Source organism: Plecotus auritus (assembly GCF_963455305.1).
Source record: "Plecotus auritus genome assembly, chromosome: 2".
Taxonomy (NCBI): domain Eukaryota; kingdom Metazoa; phylum Chordata; class Mammalia; order Chiroptera; family Vespertilionidae; genus Plecotus; species Plecotus auritus.
Genome location: NC_137771.1, coordinates 67,054,162 through 67,074,506, shown reverse-complemented (window position 1 = coordinate 67,074,506; position 20,345 = coordinate 67,054,162). Strand labels below are relative to the sequence as shown.

At 39.6% G+C, this 20,345-nt stretch overlaps 1 protein-coding gene across 2 annotated transcripts in view; it reads right to left on the bottom strand.

Moving 5' to 3' along the window:
* HS2ST1 (heparan sulfate 2-O-sulfotransferase 1) overlaps positions 1-20,345 on the bottom strand; it is a 167,289-nt gene that overhangs the window by 20,521 nt on the left and 126,423 nt on the right. For both annotated transcript variants that reach the window (XM_080658359.1, XM_080658360.1), the window contains exons 2-3: positions 15,974-16,212; positions 4,777-4,862 (exon numbers count right to left, since the gene is read on the bottom strand). In XM_080658359.1, coding sequence (XP_080514485.1) covers positions 4,777-4,862; positions 15,974-16,212 — 325 coding nt within the window. The remainder of the gene's footprint in view (positions 1-4,776; positions 4,863-15,973; positions 16,213-20,345) is intronic.

The following is a 20,345-nucleotide window of genomic DNA, read 5'->3' as shown; positions in this document are numbered from 1 at the left end:
ATAATCCTTTCCACTAATATTTACAGGGTAAACTAAGATTGTTGTTAGAGTATTAAATTTGACAGTAAAATAATAGTCAAGTTCTCAGACTAATTTAAATTGGCTAATTGAAATAAGCAAATATTCTAGAAAAATTAATGGTACTGGACAAAAAGCTGTTCCTAAAGTGTTAACTAAAATTTTTATTGGTAGTTCATCTCATGGTAAAATTGCATAACATGTAATGAACCTAAAGCAGTCATATTTTAGTACAAAAAATTAAAAGTTAAAAGCTATCAAGACTACATTATAAAATTTCCAAAAGCCTCCTAATATTTAAATAAAAAAGGGGGGATAATAGAAGAATATCATGTAAGGAAAAATATCCTGTAAGTTAATTACATCTAGAAAATTTTTACTTTAGAAAATTAACTTTCATTAGTAATGCTAATAGCAAGACACCCATGAAAAACACACATGGTGTCAAAACAAGCCAAAGGAAAATCGTTTGGGGCAAAAAATGAAAAAGGATCCCAAGTCAAATTTATAGAAAAGATTCCTTTATTAACTTTTGGTCGAGAATATGTTTGTATATTTTCAGAAAAAAACTCCAAGACCATGTGGATTCCTGCAACAGAGAGGAATTGACAGGACTGCTCCAGCCATGAAGACAGAAGAGAAACAGTCCAGAGATGTAAGACGTGGACGATGCCTTGCCATACTAGCAGTCAGCAGCTGTGCGTCGCTGCAGGTTGCCCAGAACCAAACCAGAGAGGGTTGGACCTGCATTACCACCATTTGTCCACCATCCAGAACTGAAATATCATTGCTGACATGTACACATAAGGAACTGTTTGACATTGAAATTGGGACTCAAAAGAACTGTTGGCCCAGAAAGAAATTCACTACAGACTGATTCATTTGCCTCTCAGCATAACCATTATTGCTAGTCTCATTTTCGGTTCTAAGTGTATTTCTAGTATCACATGATCTCACTCATCTATGGGAAATAATGAACAATATAAACTGATGAACAAAAACAGACCCGGAGATAGGGAAGCATCGATCAGACTGTCAAACCTCAGAGGGAAGGTAGGGGAGGGTGGGGGTAAGGGGAAGAGATCAACCAAAGGACTTGTATGCATGCATATAAGCCTAACCAGTGGTCACAGACAACAGGGGGGTGGGGGCATGCGTGGGGATGGGAATGGGGGGATGAGGACAAATATGTGATACCTTAATCAATAAAGAAATTTAAAAAAAATGCCAGCTGTGTGTAAGACACTGTTTGTAATAGACAGAAGTAAGGTAAAAATGTGAAATTGGTTAGTATAGTCATATGCATTTTAGTGCCTTTGGGAAAAGATTTTAGTAAGAAGAGAAGTTTAAGTTATAAGCTATTATCTGAATTGAAGGTTTCCATGGATAGATGAGTGAGCACGTCAAGAGTAGTTAAAAGGAGCCTGGCTGGCGTGGCTTAGTATTTAGCATCAACCTATGAACCGAAGGTCACAGTTTGATTCTTGATCAGGGCACATGACCGGGTTGCGGGCTCAATCCCCAGTGTGGATGATGCAGGAAACAGCCAATCAGTGATTCTCTCTCATCATTGATGTTTCTCCCTCCCTCTCCCTCTCTTTCTCCTTTCATCTCTGAAATCAATAAAAAAATATTTTTTAAAAAAGAATGACAAAATGTGCTTAAAAAAAAAATCAGGAAAAGGATTAGCCCTGGCTGGAGTGGCTCAGTTGGCTGGAGCATTGTCTCCTGCACCCAAGGGTCATGGGTTCATTTCCCAGTCAGGGCACATACCCAGGTTGCGGGCTTGATCTCCAGTCCGGGTGCATACAGGAGGCAACTGATCAATGTTTTTCTCTCACATTGATGTTTCTCTCTCTCTTTCTCCCTCTCCCTTCTTCTCTCTCTAAAATCAATAAAACATGTCTTTGCATGAGGGTTTTTTTTTTTGTTTTTTTTTTAAAGAATGAGATTAGGAGCCCTGCCTGAGTAGCTCAATTGGTTAGAGCATCATCCCCAATACCCAAGGTTGTGGGTTGGATCCCCAGTCAAGGCACATACAAGGAACAACCAATGAATGCATAAAAAGGTGGAACAACAAATCAATGTTCCTCTCTCTCTAAAAATCAATAAATTAAAAAAAAATTTAAAGAATAGCATTAGGAGAGAAAGGAGTAGTTAGGAAAGGAATATAAATATGTAACAAGAAGATATTTTTGTTATTATTCTAAAGTTCTGAATAAAGCCAGATAAATATAACTGAAACCTGGCTTGAGCAGAAACAGGCCTGCAAATAAAATGTGTGCTTCCTAGTAATCAGTCTAAATGAGAAAGCACTACTCATTTTTTATTTCTCTATCTTATTTCCTGAGTTTCCTGGGTTTATACTCTTTTTAGCATCTCTGCTAAGGCAATTGAAAAGCTATGTGATTAACTATTTATTTCGCCAAATTGGACCATTTACTCCTGAAGGAAATTATTTTAATGGAGTCCACAAAGTACTATGCCAGTCAAAAATATATTTTGAAGAATAAAGTATTTTAAAAATTGGTATGATGATATTTCTTTCTCCTTCTTTACTCATTCATGGTGAGTATGACTATCAAACTAAAAATTACTTTAAAAGATACTAGTTATATCTACAATAGTTCCTGACTACATATATAAAAATATATTTTCTCTAGTTATTTTTTAGGTATTTGTTTAAAATCTTATAAAAGTCTATTAAAAATTCTCACAATACTTTTCACTTCCAATAACATGAAGCCCATTATGAAAATATTCAAACCCTAAATGTTCATGTTTGTATTTATAAATAAGTAATTTTTTCAAGAAGCTTTATACTTTTTCAACTGCAAGAACTCCAACATATATCAGAGCTTCGTTCTAAGTACAAGACTTTTGCCAAAAGCAAAAGTACGCAATACATTCTTTTAATAATGAAAATCTCAAATATTAGAAACCAAGCTCTGAATGTAGAAAAAATAAATCATTTAGGTGAAAGGGTAACAAACATTCAATTGAAGGATAATGCAGCCCTGAGGGGGAATATGCATATGAATAAAGTTTATGAAATTGGTTCAATGCCTCTGCAAAGAAAAAATAATTAGTTTATTTTAAAGCTGCCTATAAAATGTTCTCAATATTGCAATATGAATTATTTATAGAAAAATGCACGTCTATGAGGGAAGGAGAAAGGAGGAGGTAAAAGAAGGTATGGGGGGATAAATAGTGATGGATGGAGACTTGACTTGGGATGGTGAACACACAATACAGTGTACAGATGATGTGTTGTAGAATTGTGCACCTGTATAATTTTGTTAATCAGTGTCGCCCCAATAAATTCAAAAAAAGAAAAAAATGTATAACTTTAAAGCTATAATTTTATTGAAGATCTTGAATGCAGTGAGAACAACTAGAAATAAGAATATATTGTTTTGTGTATGTAATATTTGGAAGATTCCTTTTTATTTACATGCTTTTCAAAAAAGTTAAGATTTATTATCAATCTGAATCAATAACATTTCATTCTACTTTTTCTTTTAAATTTTAAGAAATTAAATTGACAGTTGGATATCAATTTAATTTTCAAATTTTATACAGAATGCTCTTTAAAGTTGACAAATGTATTACTTTGAAATCATAACTGCTAATGAAAAGACTGAGTGAACATGTCTAAGCTTAAATAGTTTTTTAAATATATTTTTAATGTGTTTAACGTTGGTGCAGGGTCTCATAAGGGAAAAGACTTGGATTTCGGGTGTTACTATAATGGTAAATACTAAAAAGTATTCAAATGGATTCACAAGCTGCCTGTGTTTAGAATATTCCTTTCAACCAGTTTTCTGATTAGTACTTAACATAGCACAGACTCCACTGGGAGCCACATAGAGCTTGGATGCTGTAAGTATGACTGTAGTTTTATAAAATTTTCTTGAGAGAATTATGATAGAAATACCTGATCCCATTCTTCTAAAAAAATATGGAAAATGAATGTTATTTATCTCCAATTTCAGCCACTTAACTATAAAGAAAAATAAAGGAAAATCACTATATTTTAAAAAGTCTCTTTTTTTTTTAAAAATATATTTTATTGATATTTTACAGAGAGGAAGGGAGAGGGATAGAGAGTTAGAAACATCGATGAGAGAGAAACATCGATCAGCTGCCTCCTGCACACCTCCCACTGGGGATGTGCCCGCAACCAAGGTACATGCCCCTGACCGGAATCGAACCCGGGACCCTTCAGTTCGCAGGCCGACGCTCTATCCACTGAGCCAAACCGGTTTTGGCTAAAAAGTCTCTTTAGAACACATCATAATTTTAAGCTAAAACGAGGCAGCCCCAGGGAATGTGCACACTCACTGGTCCTGGCTGAGCAGCAGAAGCACTGGGCACCATTCACTGAGTGGTGGCTTCTCTGCTTTCTCGTTCTCAGCCAATGGTAAGCCTGAAGGTTAAAACTTGGGGTTTCCTAAAATAGTTTTATTTGGTTGTACAAGAAACCTAACTGTAATGATGATAAATAACTTTAAAGAGTATTACCTAAATTTAATCTACCTCGAATTTCTGAAATTAATATTCACAATTATCAATTTATGAACACTAGAGGGCAGTATAACACTAGAAGGTATATTTAAATTACATAACTAAAAGTGGCAAAGGCAAGCCAGTACTTTTTTTTTTCAGTCGAAATCCTAACAATTTAATGAATTTATTCCTTTTTAGGTTGCTAAAGTACAAAGTATTCTTTGGCGTGTCATTTTAGGTATAACTTACTTTGCAAAGTCCAAATAAGAAATGTGTCCATGATAAAATCCGGGTTTCATCTCTTTCCAGGAAGTGATATTCTTCACAAAGCGTACCTAAAACAGGACACACTCATTACTTACGTGTAATTTAAAGAAAATGAAGTTCAGTGAAAGTAGCAAACTACTTTCCATGTAGGCATTTAAAACCAATCACAATTGTAGTTGGACAATTACAGAGCTTAAAACACAGCTTTCTAAGAAAAGTATAGTGTGATCAGCAACTACTAATTCATCACCAAGAGAGCTATCACCACAGTCAGAAAAGAGGGAAAGAAGACCCGAAAAATGCATCACACAATGCAATCATTCACAATGCTGTACACTCCAGACATTCACATGGAGTGAGGGAAGGTTGTACAAACACACATTGTGAGAACAAATCATCTTTTCTGTCAAAAAACAGTTCACACAGATGCCATTTGGGCTCATGTGACTTGGTAGCCACCATGTTGGCCGCATGACTTGCAGCTCCCCTGGGGGCCGCCATTTTGAAATGGCAAAGGCCAACCCCTCCCTTTGAATTAGCCAATCATGAAAGACTGTGGGCCTGAGCTCCAATCAAGAGTGAGGAACAGGTCATGGGCATCAGGATTAAAAAGCCAAGCAGACTGCCTGCTCAGTGTGCAAGTGCTTCCAGACCATGTGGGTGCACACCCTCCTGCAGGAGTAAAGACATTTGCCTTGCTGCCTGGTTCCCGAGTATGTTTTGTGTTCTACCAAGGCCCCTAAATTTGGGGGCTTGCCTTATTTCTTACAACATGATGAAGCAGGCAGCACTGTAGTATAGGAAAATTCTAGGCAAATCTGTTTTCTCTTAGAGACCTGTTATTCCTAAAAATTTTTATTAACAACTCAATAAATTAAAAAAATTGCTAAATCAAAATGATTAAAGAAAACACAGTAATTATCAGAAGACTTTAAAGAGTTAAGAGCAGATATCATAAGTTTGTTGATAAAAAAGATAAAATTAGAGATGTGATATAGGTAAAATAAAATTTTTAAAAAGCTAATTACTCCTTTAATTTAATAGAATTAAAAGTATACAAAAGATTAGTCAATATGAAAAAGCCCTTGCAAATATATTAAAAATTTGCCCAGCCGGTATGGGTAAGTGGATTGAGTGTTGTCCCATGCAGCAAGAGGTCACAGGTAACTCTACACTACTGGCTAATTTCCTTAATTTAACTGTCCAATTTATACAAGGCATTAAAACAACAACAAAACAACCAGAAGGATTTGAAAGGAAAAGAGAGTAGTCATCCTTCATATCGTGATTCTGATTTAAAACTTGGACATTGGAGAATGTCAAGTTTTACCCACTAAGGAAACCCCTCAAATCCAATCATTAAAACTCCTTGACCTCCAAAAACTCAAAGCTCTGTTGATCTCTCTCTCAATTGCTTATTTTCCTCAGTACATTCACTACAATATCAATTTCCAAACCACCCTGTTCACTACTCTCATACTGGACAACCATTTTTCAACAGTGACCACTGACTTATTCTTGCCCTTTCTATTGTCTTGGGTAAACTCAGGGGTTGCTAAAAATTGCCAGTCAAAACTAAGAGACATGGTTTAACTATCTATGTAGGACTTTGCGTTTTATTTCCCAACTGCATTCTGAGGTAAATTCAGGTGGGTTATTGTTGAGACTTTTAACAACACCCATTGCTAAAATCTCCAAAAGACTCCGAATCTTTCTTTAATCCCCAGCTAAAAGAATATTGAAGGCTACATACTTGATACATATGTATTTTTTCCATTTCATCAACATTCAACTAAGGCGATATGTTAAAGTATCATGAATAAAACTGTGGCTAACTTACAATTTGCAATAATTCAAAAGATGCTGAGCTGAGATTTACCTCCCCTCTATAGGAAAGAAAAAAGTGCTAAGCAAACAAATGATGTCAATAAGGTTAAAGCGGCTCTTCAGACTGATCGGGAGAATAGTCTGAGTATTTACATACTACAGCAAGTCTGTACCATTCTAACCTCTTCTTCCAAAGTGGCCTCCAAGGTCATAACCAACTAAATAACCCTCTTCGAAGAACAGTATTTTCAATTTTTCTTTTCAAAGCATTTAGCCACTCCTCCTTTTAACCACCCTATATAATAAAAGCCTAATATGCTAAGTGTCCGGTCATCTGGTTGGCTGTTCAACCAATGAAAGCATAATATGATAATGATATGCTAAGGCTGCTCAACCGCTCACTATCACGTGCACTGACCATCAGGGGGCAGACAGTCGACTGGTCGACCAGTTGCTATAATGTGTACTGACCACCAGGGGGCAGACAGTCAACCAACCGACCAGTCGCTATGATGTGCACTGACCTCCAGGGGGCAGACAGTCGAGTGGTTAACCAGTCACTATGACGTGCACTGACCACCAGGGGGCAGATGCTCCAACTGGTAGGTTAGCTTGCTGCTGGGGTCCAGCCGATCAGAACTGAGTGAGACAGGCCAGACACGCCCTGGAGCCCTCCCGCGGTCCTGCCCGGCTGGCCAACCTCCTGCATCCCTCCCTGGCTCCGATCATGCACCGGCAGGGTCCCTTGGACTGGCCTGCACCCTCTCGCAATCCGGGACCCCTCCAGGTATGTTGGAGAGCCGGTTTTGGCCCGACAGTGGACCAACCAGTTGCTATGATGTGCATTGACCACCAGAGGGCACTCAATGCAGGAGCTGCCCCCTGGTGGTCAGTATGCTCTCACAGCTCAGCCGGAAGCTGGGCTCACGGCTGGTGAGTGCAGCGGCGGTGGTGGGAGCCTCTTCCACCTACGTGGCAGCGCTAGGATGTCCAACTGCTGTCAGTAGGACAACCCCCGAGGGCTCCCAGACTACGAGAGGGTGCAGCCTGGGCTGAGGGACCCTCCCCTCCCTGTGCAAGAATTTCGTGCCCCGGGACTCTAGTGTTAAATATTTATCGTATTTCTCCTGAATTTTCCCTGTCTCTCCTTCTTCACCTTTAATTAGTCTAGTTTCAGTTCCTGCTCCATCACTTTCTGCCTCCTCACCTCTCCTACACCACTTACCTTGTCTTTCAGTATTTCTTCTGTTTTGTTTTTGTTTTTTTCTCTCTACAGTGCAGCATTCTACCCAAGACCTTTAGATAAAGCTCTAGAGCACAGAGGAGTGAAGGGAAATGGAGAGTAGGTGAACAAGCTTCTACTTTGTTTTTAGTGGATTCTTATTGTACTTGGCACTAATGAAGGTCAAGTGATAGACAAAAAGGAGCAAAACTAAAAGCATCAAATGAAGTTAAGGAGACTGAAGACACTGACAACTGGCTTGGGGAGAAAAAACAGTCACCACAGTGACTTTATTCAAAGAGAATTTCCATACTCTGATTGAAATAGGCCAGTGGTCGGCAAACTGCGGCTCGTGAGCCACATTTGGCTCGCGAGCCGCAGTTTGCCACTCTGTTGACTAATGAGTTTGCTGACCTACTGACCTAGACTCTCGATTCCAATAATTACAAGCTGTTATTGTTCCTTTTGATTAAGCCCCAATAGGCTATCAAGAAGGATGTTTCAGCAGCAGTAGTTAGATATAATAGATGAAAAGAGATGTTTTCATGCCTAGCCTGGAGCAGATCCCAAACTGTGATTTTTGTTTGTTTGTTTGTTTAAAGTATTACATATGTCTCTTTTTTTCCCAATTGATCCCGCCCCCCGGCCACTCCCACCCCCGAGGGCAAGCTCCCACCACCCCAGTGTCTGTGTCCATTGGTTATGCTAATATGCATGCATACAAGTCCTTTGATTGCTCTCTAACCGCCCTCCCCGCCTGCCATTTGTCTCTGGATCTATTTTTGTTCATTAGTTTATGTTGATCATTATATCCCACATATAAGTGAGATCATGTGGTATTTATCTTTCTCCAACTGGCTTATTTCCCTTAGCATAATGCTCTCCAGTTCCATCCCTGCTGTTGCAAATGGTAAAAGTTCCTTCTTTTTTTTATAGCAGTGTAGTATTCCATTGTGTAGATGTACCACAGTTTTTAATCCACTCATCTGCTGATGGGCACTTATGCTGTTTCCAAATCTTAGCTATTGTAAATTGTGCTGCTATGAACGTAGGGGTGCATATATCCTTTCTGACTGGTGTTTCTAGTTTCTTGGGATATATTCCTAGAAGTGGGAATCACTGGGTCAAAGGGGAGTTTCATTTTTAATTTTTTTAGCAAACTCCATACTGTTTTCCACAGTGGCTGCACCAGTCTGCATTCCCACCAGCAGTGCATGTGGGTTCCTTTTTCTCCAGTTCCCCGCCAGCACTTGTCGTTTGTTGATTTGTTGATGATAGCCACCAAACTGTGATTTTTGTCAGATTTTATAACTGAAGCAGAGTCAGGCTAGCAAGTAATCAGAGAAGACCTTCAGGGAAAACACAAGCAACGTGGGGAGCAGTGCTGTGATTTATTTGCTAGTTGAATTTGCTACTGAACCAGTACTGCAGGAAAAAGCTGAGAAAGCACCATCTGGCTAATAGTGTATCTAGACCTATTCTTAACAAGATTAATCTCAACATTATGATTATCTGTGATCACAAAAGAACTTGTTTACACTATCTAAAACTAAAAATGCCATTCTGAACATCCTGGCCAAATTTCAACTTTTTAATAACTACCTATTTAATGAATACTACTAACTTGGGTAATTACTATATACTGAACTCCTACTCATTTATATACTTAAAATAAAGATTCCTTGTACAGCGTGGGTAGTTTTATGAGACTAAACTAGATAAGTTTTATATACAAAGAAGAAAACTGAGTAATTGTTGGATAAAAATATAAGAAAGGTCAGCAACAACTGCATACAGTATTTTCACTAAAGTTCAAAACTGTTATTCAACCTTTTTTTTGTGGGAAGGTGGTAATGAGCCGGGGTGTTCTAAATCACCTGAATTAAGGTTAGATTATATTATTACCCTCAATCAAAGGGGCTCACTCTGCAGTAATTATCATCATGGTATCATGCTCAGCTAAGAATGACTTTCAGAATTATAGCTGGTTCATTTGTTCATTCATTTAACAAAGAAAGTTATGCAATGTCTACTAGGCCTCAGGCACTGTTCTCAAGCATGGAGATATACAGTAGTGCTGAATAAGACAGACAAGTTCCTATATTATAACAGGAAAAGACAAGACAATAAACAAATAAATCAGCAAATAATAAGAACAATACAGAAAAATTGATGGTACACAATAACTTGGGAGAGGCATTTTATATATATAAAACAAACATGTTATATGTATGGTGACTAAGTAGGGTTTTACTAAGAGAATGCCATTTAAACCTTAAATGGATAGCATGAGACAAATCATGAGAAGTCAGAAGTCATTCTAAGAAGAAATGGTAAGTGCAGAGGCCTTTAAATGGAAATGTCTTGGCACATTCAATGAACCAAAAAGCCAGTGTGGCTGGTAAATAAGAGGTGAGAGCAGAGAAGGACTTGGCCAAAAAGGGCTCATTGGTCTAGGTAAGGAATTTGGATTTTGTTGGGGAGGTAGAAATATGAATATAAGTACCGCACCTGAGAAGATTATAATACACATGTTCCCATAACCCCACTGAGAATCATGTTCTATAACTTTGCTATTCCAACTATGGTTCAAGGCCCAAAGCACTGGTTTTGACATCAGCAGAAGCTGTTGGGGAAGGTCATCAAAAAGACATGACTGCTGGTTTGGCCCACAAGCTGGACAGGGTCAAGTGGAAGCTCCCACTCCCTCTCCTGTGCTTGGAGTGCATGCTCTGCTTGCCTTCCCTGTGTTAGAAGCTGCCCAAGGACACAGCCTTGAGACAGAATGTGGTGATGAGACTATCTGGGCTGTACATGACTAAACGCAGTTAAGGCCTTCGGTCTCTCCCTGCCCTCCACGTATGGAGGCTGGTTTCAGATTACCTTCTAAGGAGGTTTCAACGCAACAGAAGCTTTTTAGAAACTCAGAATATCAGGCTGCATCTTAGTCCTTCTGAATCAGAATCTGCATTTTAATCGGTGATTAGATATACATTATAGATTGAGAAGCACTCATCTAAAGTGCTGTGCTGAAAAAGCAGTATGTACAACTAATATCAAGCCATAAGATCCAATGCAAATGAACAGAAGTTGGCTAAATGGTGAATTAAAAGAACAAAAAATTACTATGTTGTCCTACACAGAATGCAAATTCTATATATTTTCAATGTCTTACAGAAAGGGGTAAAATACAGTCACAGACCTAAATATATGAGAACAGAAAAGAATTAAGAAATATCATAAAAGACAGGTACCACTTACAATTTGACATTGTTACTTTAAAGACAATATGTTCTTTAATGTAGAGGTATTTTCATGATAGCAGAGTAAACAATTAGAACAAGTGATTGAGTACTTGTCTCCTGCCAATTCCTGTCTATTAACTGAGTAAAGCCCATCTCAAAAACATACCTCTCTTGACTGAGTCTGCCTTATTCTTTTTACTTAGTATTCTCATGCCTTATGTTTTCAAATGTTTATCTTTTAGTCTCCTCATTCTTACTTTCTCTTATTTTATCCCAACTTCTTAATTTTGAAAAATTCCTTATCTACAGAAAAGTTGAAAGAACCTATATATAGTTAGATATAGATATAGATATAGATATAGATATAGATATAGATATAGATATAGATATAGATAAAGATACACACACACACACACACACACACACACAATTTTTCCTGAACTGTCTGAAAGCAAATGGCAGGCACCTTTGATCAAGGATCCAATCACAGATCACACATTACTTTCGGTTTTCATGTCTCCTTAGTCTCCTCTAGTGTAGAGAAGATTATTCCATCCCACCCCCAACAACCCTGACTTTTTTTGGTTGTCACGACACTGACATTTTTAGAAGAATTCAGAACAGTTGTTCTAGAAAATATTCTACAACACGGACCTGTTACCTCAAGATAAGATACAGGTTAAACATTTGGGTGAGACATATTTTTGGTTAAACCTTTAGGTGAGAACACCATATATTGATGTTTTCTTTGAACAGTCCTCATATTTTCTGTGTCTATGTTTTACATTCTCAAGTAAATCCTATATAATAAAGATGTAATATGCAAATTGACCATCACTCCAACACACAAGATGGCTGTCCCCATGTGGTCAAAGATGGCCGCCCCCATGTGGACACAAGATGGCCACCACAAGATAGCCAGCAGGGTAGGGCAGTTGGGGGTGATCAGGCCTACAAGGGAGGGCAGTTGGGAGAAACAAGGCCTGCAGGGGAGGGCAGTTGGGAGAAACAAGGCCTGCAGGGGAGGGCAGTTGGGGGCAACCAGGCCTGCAGGGGAGGGCAGTTGGGGGAAACTAGGCCGGCAGGGGAGAGCAGTTAGGGGTGACCAGGACAGCAGAGGAGGGCAGTTGGGGGGTACCATGCCTGCAGGGGAGGACAGTTAGGGGTGACCAGGCCGGCAGGGGAGGGCAGTTAGGGGAAATCGGGCCTAAACGGGCAGTTTGACATCCCTAGAGGGGTCCCAGATTGGACAGGGTGCCGGATGGGCTGAGAGACACCCGCCCCTCCGCTGTGCATGAATTTCATGCACCGGGCCTCTAGTTATAAATAAGTTCCCTGAAAGATATGCCCTTGCTTTTTATTCCAAGCCTTAGCATAATCTCTCCATATGTTACATAGTCAATGAATGAAAACTTAAAAGGAGAGTTAAGAACTGTTTCAAACATTTAATAATTTTATACTAGACTAAAAATATTTGGGCTTTGCCTCTAACATTTTTGAGAGAAATAATTACACATGTAAGCAGTTTAGCACAATACCTAGTACATTATGTACAAAATAAATCTGGGAAAGAGCTAGGGCTAACTGCAGGCATTAAGCAGACTGAACTGCTGAGGTTAGAAGGGGATGGAATAAAGAGAGTGGTCACCTATATTTATGAGTAAACTGTGCTTTAAATGAAAGATTGAAACAATGGCATATTTAATAAAAATCTAATCTTTTAAGTCTCACTTCAGTCAAATATTGATTAGAAACTATTTCTCAGAGAAGAAAGAAGAGAATTTAATTCCTATTTGAATAATAAAGCAGTTGAAGACAGTACACAAGAACAAAAATATGGGATGAAAATCAAATTATGTTATGCAAAATAGGGGTCAGAGAATACTTAAAAGATATTTTCAAAGCATCTAGTATAATTTAGAAGTTTACATTTAAATAAAGTTTACTAGATTGAATGTGAAATAAAAATGCTACGTAATATGTCATGCCCAGGAGAGGGAAGCAATAACTGTAACTTGTTTGAACAACTGTTTCTATACAGAGCCAGAGACCAGTAAGTAATTTAGATATGGTGCATTAGAGAACATTTGGTGTATATGCCATTCCTAATTAAGAGCAGGTTCTCAGCTACCAGCTGCCATTTTGAAGTATGCGGCTAATGATTAAGACTATTCCTCTACTCTCCCCACACAAACATATTTTAAGAGTTGGTCACTATGTAATCCAATTGCTTTTAAGATAGTGTTTATGCTTCTCTTCTGCTGGGTGCTTTTTCTTTTTTTTCTTCTCTATCACTAACAAGCTATTGAAAGGAAAACAGAAGTTTTATCTCAATCAGATGCAACTGGCAAAATGTATCACTAGATGATGCCTATAAATGTCATATGTGGTAAGCTTCTGTAGATTTATATTTCCTGAAAAAATGGTAGATGCATTGTCAGACATCTCATAGCTGCCAGAGAACTCTGTAATGCTGGACACAAAACAATTCTAAAAATTGAACAAGCAAGCTAACTTTATCTTCCTAAAAAATACTACTGAAGAAATCTAAAATTATATGAGCATTAAGAAATGTTCCTTTTAAACCAAGATACATTCATAAAAGCAATCATGCAAATAGATTTAAAATATACCACATGCTGTATAAAAACTGATTATTTAGTATACTTGCCTTTAGATATACAATATTACATAATGAATAGTTTTTATGACCCACTTAACTAAATAAGCTCATGTTCCTTCCAATTTATAGAGGAGTTATTTGGTTTGGCTGACAGATGTAGATTTTTGGTTCTATGAAAAAGAGTAATTGAGGATGCTGCAGAAAGACAAGAATTACATGGACAAATGATATTCCATATACCAGTGGTCGGCAAACTCATTAGTCAACAGAGCCAAATATCAACAGTACAACGATTGAAATTTCTTTTGAGAGCCAAATTTTTTAAACTTAAACATTTTCTAATGCCACTTCTTCAAAATAGACTCACCCAGGCCGTGGTATTTTGTGGAAGAGCCACACTCAAGGGGCCAAGAGCCGCATGTGGATCACGAGCCACAGTTTGCCGACCACGGCCATATACTATTGACTTTTACAAACAGCTCTCTAGCAAGAAAGCAAACATTAACTTTGGGTGTCAATGTTATTCTCTTGCATCAGAGTAAGGATTATAGAAATGCTAAATATTAGGATAACAAAGTCAATTCTGCAACTAATAAAACAAGTTCAGATATTTTCAAATAGAAACATTCTAACTATGTAAGTGTCACAAATACCTTTCTAATAAGGCTACCCCAATATGGTGTTTAATCCTGGATAGTATTTCAAATATTATATTTTCTTCACATGGAACCCAATACCCATTTTCTTCAATACTTGTAGGAATAACTTTTATCTATATATATAAAAGCCTAAGCAACCTAACGACTGAACGACCAGTTGACTGGTTGCTATGATGCGCACTGACCACCAGGGGTGCAGATGCTCAACACAGAAGCTGCCCCCTGGTGGTCAGTGTGCTCCCACAGCCAACCTCCCAGGGCTGGCCAACCTCCCGTGGCCCCTCCCCATGGCCGGCTGGCCCTCTCAATCGGCCCTGATCGCTGGCCAGGCCGAGGGACCCCACCCGTGCATGAATTCATGCACCAGGCCTCTAGTTTATCTATAATTAGAATTAGAACTCCAGGAGTGGAGAAAATATGTGCTATTACTGATAAAGAGATGAATAAATCTCATGAGATAATTTCCTCCACTTTTGTTAAAACTATTCCAAAAAATTATCTATCCATCTGTTTATCTAAAGTTTCCTGACAACTTAAAAGGCAAGATTGTGTTAGAATATAAGCCACAATCCCTGTTTTGCAGACGTTTATAACTAATCCTATATAATAAAAGCCTAATATGCTAAGTGTCTGGTAGTCCAGTCATCTGTTCAACCAATCGAAGCGTAATATGCTAATGATATGCTAAGGCCACTCAACCACTCGCTGTGATATGCCCTGACCACCAGGGGGCAGATGCTCTGACAAGGTAGGTTAGCTTGTTGCTGGGGTCTGGCCAATCGGGACCGAGTGAGTCGGGCCGGATAAGCCCTGGAGCCCTCCTGCAGTCCCTACCTGGCTGGCCAACCTCCCGCGTCCCTCCCCAGCCCCAATCGTGCACCAGTGGGGTCCCTTGGCCTGGCCTGCACCCTCTCGCAATCTGGGCTGAGGGACCCACCCCCAACCTAATGCACAAATTTTGTGCACCGTGCCTTTAGTATTACATAAATTACTAGTAAAGACAATATGAAATTCACAAAATTGAGCAATACAGAATACAGGTTTTCATCACATAAAGATTTCCGTATCATAAGTTGAAAAAAATACAATGTTTTTTATTGCACAATATCTTGCTAACAATATTGTATATTTTAAAAAGAATACCATATTGAAGAGCATCAATTTTATCTTAGAAAATTCAAGCTATTAATTCATTTATTTCACATATATCTGAATACAGACTATATGCAAGGAAATGTGAAGAAAGTAAAATTACAAAAGAATGTGGTTGGCCGAAACCGGTTTGGCTCAGTGGATAGAGCGTTGGCCTGCGGACTGAAGGGTCCTGGGTTCAATTCCGGTCAAGGGCATGTACCTTGGTTGCAGGCACATCCCCAGTGGGAGGTGTGCAGGAGGCAGCTGATCGATGTTTCTCTCTCATTGATGTTTCTAGCTCTCTATCCCTCTCCCTTCCTCTCTGTAAAATATCAATAAAATATATTTTTTTAAAAAATGTGGTTGATCCCTTCCCCCAACAGATTACAATTCATTGCAATCAGCACACATATCCCTTAAAATGGTTTGTCCCTTGAGATACAACATGCATTCCTTAAGTTGTGCTTACCTGATCTTGTAGTGACATCACTGGATTATTTTTGGTAGTGTTGATATGAAGAACATGGTATTTATTCTTTGCACACAGGTCATAGGCAATATTGGTAAAAGAGGTGCTTGCGGTTTTGGGAACTCTGTTATAAATGATCACCATGTCGTCTTCCTCATCTAAAGCTGCATCTTGCCGAGGGCCATCCATTGTATGACGTTGCTCAATCTCTCGGACTTCATGTCTTGCAATAGCCCTTTCTGCAAAGAAAAACAGAGAGGAACTCAGTTTTTAAAGAGACTATAAGTAAGTTATAAAACACTGAAAATAATTTCCTACACCTGGAATATAATGCTCTTTTCCAAAAATTGGGTAAGAGCAGATGAAGAAATGTTTTGAGGGCCAAACATCAGAACTACCTTTGAAGGATGATACATCTTATATAATAAAAGCCTAATATGCTAAGTGTCTGGTCGTCTGGTCAGCCGTTCAACCGCTCGCTAAGACGTGCACTGACCACCAGGGGGCAGACAGTTGCCCGGTTGAACGTCGCTATGACATGCACTGACCACCGTGGGGCAGATGCTCCGACCGGTAGGTTAGCTTGCTGCTGCGGTCTGGCCGATTGAGACTGAGCAAGATGGGCCGGACACGCCCTGGAGCTCTCCCATGGTCCCTCCCCAGCTGGCCAACCTCCCGCGTCCCTCCCTAGCCCCGATCGTGCACAGGTGGGGTCCATCGGCCTGGCCTGCACCCTCTCACAATCCAGGACCCATCGGGGGATGTCAGAGAGCCAATTTCGGCCCAATCCCGCAGGCCAAGCCGAGGGACCCCACTGGTACACAAATTTGTGCACCGGACCTCTAGTATACATATAAAACAGAACAAAAGAATACCACAGACCAGAGAGTGCTTCAGTGTAGTTCAAAAGTCACTTTATAGTCTAATAGAATTTCCATAGCTTGCCCTAATTCTCAAACACACAGAGACAGATTACATGGAATACTAAATTTCATAGTAAAAAATGCACTTAAAAAATACATCACTTAAAATGTAAGCAAAGATTTTGAAATTTACTATTTGGGATTTAGTTATTCCCTGGTTTATCAAAAGGTATCAGGGCAGTGATTATTGTGCCGTGTCAGTACGGCCATGGGTGAACCTGGAGGGGTGGGGAGAAGGATTAGAAAAGATAGACAAGAGAATAAAGCTGGGGCTAGGTGGGATGCTGCCCTCTGATTAGAGAGACCATGCCATGGCCTGCAAGCTGCGTCTTTAATTTTATAGCCAGATTTCCACAAAGCAAAGAGCATGGTCAAGATGTTTACAATGCTCTCGCGGGTTTCGAATCTTACTCAATTACATGCACCTGAACTCTATCAAGTCCACATCACTCAGCCTCCTGGGACCACAGGTTTGGACCATAAGGTCAAGCTTACAACTATAGCCTTTGGCTATAATTGTGCTGGGACTTGCACGTGGCTTTGCCATGAGAGGATCGTGCCCCCTCATTAGTCCAAGGCTTGAACCTGTCCAAACACTGTAGCCACTCTCCACATCTCCCCCTCCCCCACCCCCCACTTTTTTTCTTTTCTGTTTTTAAACAATTTCATTTACATCATCAAAAGCTCTAGGCAAATTATGCAGCATAACCAAAACATCAAGAACTTCTGGCTGTTAACAAAACATTAACAAAACAATGCCAATGCAACACAGCAATAAGAGAAACCAAACTACAGACATGTTAACATTTTCAGGGCTATTTCTACAAAATGAAAGTTTCTTTTGCTTCTGGAGTATATTTTACTCAGAGTTCTTAGATTTGGCTGCGTAAGACTTTACAGAAAACTGGCAGCTCACCAATGCTAGCATAGCCAGAAACATGGTTGAGGGAGTAGCTTCCACTTCTGGTTTTTCTACCATCTGCTGGGCTTCAGTTGCTAACTTCTTCAGCTGACCCCGTGTTGGCACCTCGGTCCCTTGTGTAGCCTTCGTTATCTTCTTCTTTTGCATCACAATCACCGGGGAAACTCTCAGTCTTTTGAACGGAGGGACAAGGAGCTTCTCTAGGTCCCCTGCACCTCCTCCAGCCACTGGTGCCGCTTCTCCGTCTCCTCAATGAGGAGGCCCCACAGCGGCCGCAGGTCGGTGAGCCTCTGTGGGATGGCCTTGGCATTCAGGCTGCTGCTGCCAGTGACGATGCTCTGGCTCCTCTCGAAGATGCTATCGATGTGAAGATGTCGTCGATGCGAGGCTGGATTTCCTTCTGGAGGGTCTGATTTTTCTTTATAGTCCTCAGATTTGGACAGTAGCTGCTGCTGCATGGAGTCCTCTCCCAGAAGTGAGCAGCCCTCGGTCCTGCAGAGCTGGAGACCTCTAACTCCAAGTTTGGCGTCCCACACAGACCCAAAGTTCCAGGGAGCTATCAGGTCACACAAGAAAGAGCAAAGCAACTCAAAACTCAGAGATAACCAAAGCCCAGGAACAACGCAACTGCTGCAAGAGCTTACAATCTAGGCCCACTTCTGTATCAGAGCATTTCCCAAATAAAAGTTACTTCCCCAAACAAAAATATCGAACAGTCAAAACTCATATTAAGGTCATCAACCACAGTCCACAGCAGACAGTCCTTAGACAAAACTTAAGAAATTTAAGAATGCTTCATTGAGCATTGTTTTAGAGATCCCTTTCCTGAGATCCTGAATTTCCCATATTTTACACCTAGCTGCTACCAAACCTTGCTCCCTACCCTACTTTCGCTTTCTGCACATGCTTCACGGGAGCATCCTTTTACCCCACAATCATAATTTCCCCCGTACTCAGGTCCCTGTTCGGGCACCATATGTGCCCCTCCTGCACAGCCATGGGTGAACCTCAGGGGGGCAGTGAAGGATTAAAGAAGACAGACAAGAGAATAAAGCTGGGGCTAGGTGGGATGCTGCCCTATGATTAGAGAGACCGTGCCATGGCCTGTAAGCTGAGTCTTTAATTTTATAGCCATATTTCCACAAGACAAAGAGTGTAGTCAAGATGTTTACAATGCTCTCGCGGGTTTCGAATTTTACTCAATTACATGCACCTGAACTCTATCTAGTCCACACCGCTTAGCCTCCTGGGACCACAGGTTCGGACCATAAGGTCAAGCTTACAACTATAGCCTTTGGCTATAATTGTGCTGGGACTTGCACGTGGCTTTGCCATGAGAGGATCATGCCCTCTCATTAGTCTGAGGCTTGAACCTGTCTAAACGCTATAGTCACTCTCCACAGATTATATGAGCTGGTTTTGATTTTTAGGTAACAAGAGTGGAAGCAACACCATCACAAAACCTTTTTCTTTTTGGTGTTGCATTATAGATAAGTCCTGGCTATGTTTATTCCTGAAACCCCATGGTTCCTCTAATTCAAATCCCTGTCAATCACATAGTTTAAAAGCAATTACATTTTGTTTTCTACTACTCCCAATTTAATAGAGATTTCAGTTTCAAATATTTTTTAGAATAAGAGAGCAAGAAAGAGGGAAGGAAGAAATGAAGGAAGAAAATCTCTAACAAGATTGCAAATTTCTTTGCACAGAAATAGCTGCTCACACATAGTATGCACCTACTATCACCAGATCTTTGTGTAAGCTATCGCACCTTCCTTAAATTAAACACTTTTCCATTCTCTCTCTATCCCAATCCTGCCTGATGAATTCCTCAACCTTCACATTGAATTCAATCATCACTTGCAAGGAAAACATTACCTGCTCTTCCTAACTAGGTCAAATTTCACACTGGCATGTATGTATGCACAGTGTACCTCATACTATGTCTTTTACTTATTATAATTGCAACTTTACATTATATATGTATTGTTATTAGTGTCTGTCTGCCATAATGCCTATGAATTAATAAAGTGACATGAAAAAGCAATGTGCCATAATTATAGTAACAAATTCAGGCTTCCAATACTGTTGGACCACAAATCTTAAATTTTGGTTCAGAAAATAAGGTCACCATGTTACAGAGAGCTGATGATTCACATTTAGAAGACTTGAACTAATTTTGTATAAATTAAAGTTCCAGGCCTCTCAGCAGTGGGCTTTGCAAAACAGGAAGAAAAGCACCTATATTCTAGATGTATATGCATATATATGTATCATTTCCCTCCCCCCACTTGGGACACTTGGGTGGAAATGTGAGGAGAACAATGAGCTTAATGTTGAACATACTGTTGGACATCCTGATGTTATGTAGGTAAGTGGACAGATAGGCTGAGAGCTGAGTAGAAGACATCTGGGAAAACCATGGGAATGAATGAAATTGCCTAATAATCTAGATTATGTAGTATGGGAAGAGATGCTTCCTAGTAGAAGACATCTGGGAAAACCATGGGAATGAATGAAATTGCCT